The 4,831-nt window shown below is 48.7% G+C and overlaps 1 protein-coding gene across 1 annotated transcript; it reads right to left on the minus strand.

Moving 5' to 3' along the window:
- Positions 1–558: 558 nt before the first annotated feature.
- LOC311216674 (olfactory receptor 14C36-like) lies at positions 559–1,521 on the minus strand (the record flags this gene model as incomplete). Its single annotated transcript, XM_084298198.1, has 1 exon — positions 559–1,521. One exon carries the CDS (start codon positions 1,519–1,521, stop codon positions 559–561), a length of 963 nt encoding a protein of 320 aa, XP_084154324.1.
- Positions 1,522–4,831: the final 3,310 nt, after the last annotated feature.

Here is a 4,831-nt window from a genome sequence, read left to right on the forward strand (position 1 = left end):
CACTGCCAGAGGCTGGGAGGCACCTCAGCCCTGCGGTGCCTCACCCTGCTCTGTCCTCCTCTGAGATGCCCAAAGGCATAAGAAGAAGGGCACAAGGACCTCAGTTCAAGGAAGCACATCCCAGAGCTGCCTTCAGGTGGCTTTCCAGGGGACGTTACTTGACCTCATTACATTATCTGCCTCACAGGCATTCATAAGACTTGTAGCAATAGCTGATGGCCTTTGTCCTCACTCGTGTTCATCCGTCCGCATTCATATGATGCGCCTGCTGGCACCAACAGCAAAGAGTTTCTCTTCCCATGTTTCCCCTGCAGACACTGAGGGCCTGGCTCTTCTCCTGGGGCATCCCAACTCCCAGAGAGCATTTCCCAGGTGAACATGTCTGTGCTGGCCTGTCCAACCACTGCTTCATCGCCTTTCCATGAAACCTGTGTTCCACAGAGCACCGAGCCAGAGGTACTGCTGTACAGAGTATTAAAAAAGACCAAAAAACAAACAAACAAACAAACAAAAAAAACCACAGCAGAATTAGCTTTCTGCCTTTAATATGTTACATCGTCAGTCATATGCAGAAGATGAAGGGCAATTTATTGATTCTGAAACACAACAATGCATCATTTTCCTCAAGGCATCCTTGAGCTCCTGGTTTCTCATGCTGTAGATGAGGGGGTTCACTGCTGGGGGCACCACCAAGTACAGAAATGACACCACCAGGTCCAGGGATAAGGAGGAGATGGAGAGGGGCTTCAGGTGGGCAAACATGATTGTGCTGACAAAGAGGGAGACCACGGCAAGGTGAGGGAGGCACGTGGAAAAGGCTTTCTGCCGGCCCTGAGATGAGGGCATCCTCAGCACTGCCCTGAAGATCTGCACATATGAGAAAACTATGAAAACAAAAAAAACAATAGTTAAACAGGCACTAAACATGAGAAGCTGACCTTCCCTGAGGTAGGCATCTGAGCAGGAGAGCTTGAGTATCTGAGGGATCTCACAGAAGAACTGTTCAAGGATATTGCCATGGCAGAGGGGCAGGGAAAATGTACTGGCTGTGTGCAGGACAGCATTGAGAAAGCCACCACCCCAGGCAGCTGCTGCCATCTGGACACAAGTTCTGCTGCCCAGGAGGCTCCCGTAGTGCAGGGGTTTGCAGATGGCAACATAGCGGTCGTAGGCCATGACAGTGAGAAGGGAATACTCTGCTCCAACAAAGAAGAATAAAAAGAAGACCTGTGCAGCACACCCTTGGTAGGAGATGACCCTATTGTCCCAGAGGGCATTGGACATGGCTTTGGGAAGAGTGGTCGAGATGCAGACCAGGTCGAGAAGGGCGAGGTTGAGAAGGAAGAAGTACATGGGGGTGTGGAGGCGGTGGTCGCAGGCTACGGCGCTGATGATGAGGCCGTTGCCCAGGAGGGCAGCCAGGTAGATGCCCAGGAAGAGACAGAAGTGCAGCAGCTGCAGCTCCCGCGTGTCTGCGAATGCCAGCAGTAGGAACTCGCTCACTGAGCTGCTGTTGGGCATTTGCTCTTTCTGGGCATGGGGTCCTGCCCAAGGAACAGAAAAACAGTGATTATTAACAATAGAGTTATCTGAGAAAAAGGATGTTCATTTCTCATTTAAGCTTCCCAACGTGCTAGCCCACTTCCAGGAAGATATTTGGCATATCCCTTTCCTGCATTTGGATCGATGCTTCCTGAGGCTGTTCCTTGGTGCAGGTGATTCTGCTCTGGGTAATGCAGGAGTCAATCTTGCCCTACACCAATAGGTAAAGAACATGGGTGGAGTTGTACCTTTTGTTCTATCTTACCCACCACTCCTGAGGAGAGTCTCTAAGGCAGAAATCATGGGCAATTTTCCTGCATTCCAAGTGAAATACTGTGGATCCTGTGAATCCTCTCCATGGTTTCAGTTGATCTGTGCTGTCATCTGTTTGAGCTGCAGGAGAACTGCACTCAGAGGGTCATGCAAGATGAACCTGAACACTGCTAAGAGCAGAGGAATCCAGGCTCTGGATTCAGGTTTTCAGGTCCTGAATATCAGCTTGGATAAAACCTGAGACAACCACAATATGATGTTGGTGCAGTCTGTGGGCTGAGGTGTGGGAAGGTACATTACAAATTTAATCACTGACACATTGATCTCTCAGTGCAATATTCTAGGGGTCTCAGTCTCCTGACAACCTGTTACCATGAAACCTGTCTCACCTCTGCTCCAGGAATCTGAAAGCACAGAGACTGAAAAAGAAACCTTACCTTTGAGATAAAACAAGCCTTGGTGTTCTTCTTGAAATGCTCCCTCATAAATACCATTCTCTAAAGCACTAGAGAAACATTTGGACAGATGCTACCAGTCATAGGATGTGCCAGCTGTAGAAGCAGCTGCATGGCCCTGCTGCCAGAGACTCACGGTGTCAAGAATCTGCAGATCTCTCCTGCCACACACTGCCCTCTGTTTTTGCACTCCTCACTGCCTCCAAGCCCTCTCTCCTTCTCTCCTCTCCCCATGCCACCTGTGATCAGAGCCCCCAGCCCGGCTGCACTGTGCAGAAGAGCTGCTCCTGGGCAGAGCTGTCCCTCTGCCAGATTTCCCTGGGCCCAGGAGCCCAGCCCAGCTCAGCAGCACAGCACCCAACCATGGCATCGCTTGCTCTGTGCCATTGGGCTCCCTCGAGGTGTCCCCAAGGCCTGAGGGCTGACAGCTCCTGAAGGCAGCAGGGTCTCTCCTGGTGTGTGATGTTTGAAGCAGGCTGAAGTCATCACTGACTGCTTTTCTGTGAAGATGTCAGAGACTGATTTTTTAAAGTGTGATTTGTGCTGTTAGATTGTGATTGTCAAACATGTTGTGCTTTAACCTGTCAGGTACCTCATCACCACAGAGCTGTTAGCTCACCTCCCTCCCCCCAGAAAAACCTTATGGGTTCAATTAAAGACAACTTAAAAGGACAGAAAATGAAGAGATAGTAACAACAGTAACAATCCTAATAATAAATAATAATAAGTTTTATTATTATTATATATATAAAGCAAGTGATGCAATGCGATTGCTTATCACACACTGACCAATGCCCAACATTTCCCCAAGCAGAGGTCCCCCCAAACCTGGCCAGCCTGCATTAGCTTCTCCTGTGCAGGTTCCTTGAGCTTACTTTGTTTTAGGGCAATACAAGCTTTCAGAAGTATTTGGAACATTTGCTTCCCTTTCTGAAATTTATCTTCTGCTGTGCTGCCCCATGCGATGATGACATCAGTATGTTGGAGTTGTTCAGGAACTTCCCTGTGACTTGTGCAAAACGGACTCCACAATCAGTAAGACTGTTAAGTAGGTATGTTTATTCAGTGCTGGGCAGCACGGGGGGTAGTCCCGCCAAAGTCGTGCGCACCTGACGCGGCAACTTGCCTTGGTTTTATGCAGTAAAGAGTTACATATGCATGAATTTTCACAATACGCCTATACATATTCATAACCTGTCCCCCCTTCATATTAAAATTAGTTCCAAGGAGTCATTTCCATAAATTCCTCCCATCTGCACTGGCGCAGTGTATTCTGATGGTGGTTGTCAGGGGTCATGGGGATAAAGGTGACTCTTCCTCGTCAACACCAGTTGACCTCTTGTCTTTGTGCAGACTTCATTGCTCCTTGGCTCTTGTCCATCCCCAGGACCAGTTTCTACAGATAGGCTCACACTCTTATTAGGAGACTGACCTTGGTAAGGAGCCCAAGGCTTCTTGCTTTAGTTAATTCGCACAATGCACCATAGTTAGCAAAGACAGCAAAGACACTAAGTAGCATCCTAGTTTAATGCTGCCAGTGCTCAATCTTTACTTGATAAGATTCTCCTAACTTCCTCTCTCACCTGTGTTACAGGGTGGTATGGATGGCAAATGGTAGGGCTGTGTTTCCAGCCCTGCAGAAGTCGATTCCAGGTGGGCAGGATGCCCCTCCAAGTGCAAGCAAAGTGTGGCCTTCACACTGTTGCCAAAGGGATGGAGAAAAATGCATTGGCAATATTAATTGTGGCATAGTGTTTGGCTGCCTCTTACTCCAGTTGAATGAAGTTCTAGCATGCCTGGCACAATAGCATTCAGAGGTGGCGTGACTTCATTCAGGCAACAGAAGTTCACCATTATCTTCCATTCACCATTAGAATTTTGCACTGTCCATATGGGACTATTAAAGGTTGAACAAGTGTTGCTGATCACTCCTTAGCTCTCCAGTCAATGAACCAGCTCATAAATGGGAATCAGGGAGTCTCTGTTAATGCAATACTGCCTCAGGTGCACTGCTGTGGTAGTGATCAGCAACTGGTGTTCATTGGCGATCATCACTTGCACAGCAGAAGGGACCGATGAAAGAGTGGACAAGGCAGACACAACTATTTAATGTCCTCCATCTCTAAGGCAGCTATGCCAAAAGCCCACCACGTGATTGTCCCCCTCTGTTCTGCCCTTATGAGGCCCCACTTGGAGTCTTGCATCCAGGTCTGGGGCTCCTTGCACAAGAAGGATGTGGATCTGTTCGAGTGGGTCCAGAGGAGGGCCACGAAGATGATCAAGTGGCTGGAACACCCCTCCTATGAAGAAGGGCTGAGAGAGCTGGGGCTGTTCAGCCTGGAGAAGAGTAGGCTCCACGGTGACCTCATCGCAGCCTTTCAGTACTTAAAGGGGGCTTATAAAAAAGATGGAGAGTGACTCTTTTCTCAAGGACCTCACAATCCTTGTCCTGCCCCAAGGGGACAAACAACTGAAGTTAGGGGTAGGAGTGGGGTTGAAGAAGAGATGTGCTGTGTGTGGTGGAGGGCTTTGGGGATTAGGTGTTCAATTTAACATTTAGG

Source organism: Netta rufina, assembly GCF_964035555.1.
Source record: "Netta rufina genome assembly, chromosome: 18".
Taxonomy (NCBI): Eukaryota; Metazoa; Chordata; class Aves; order Anseriformes; family Anatidae; genus Netta; species Netta rufina.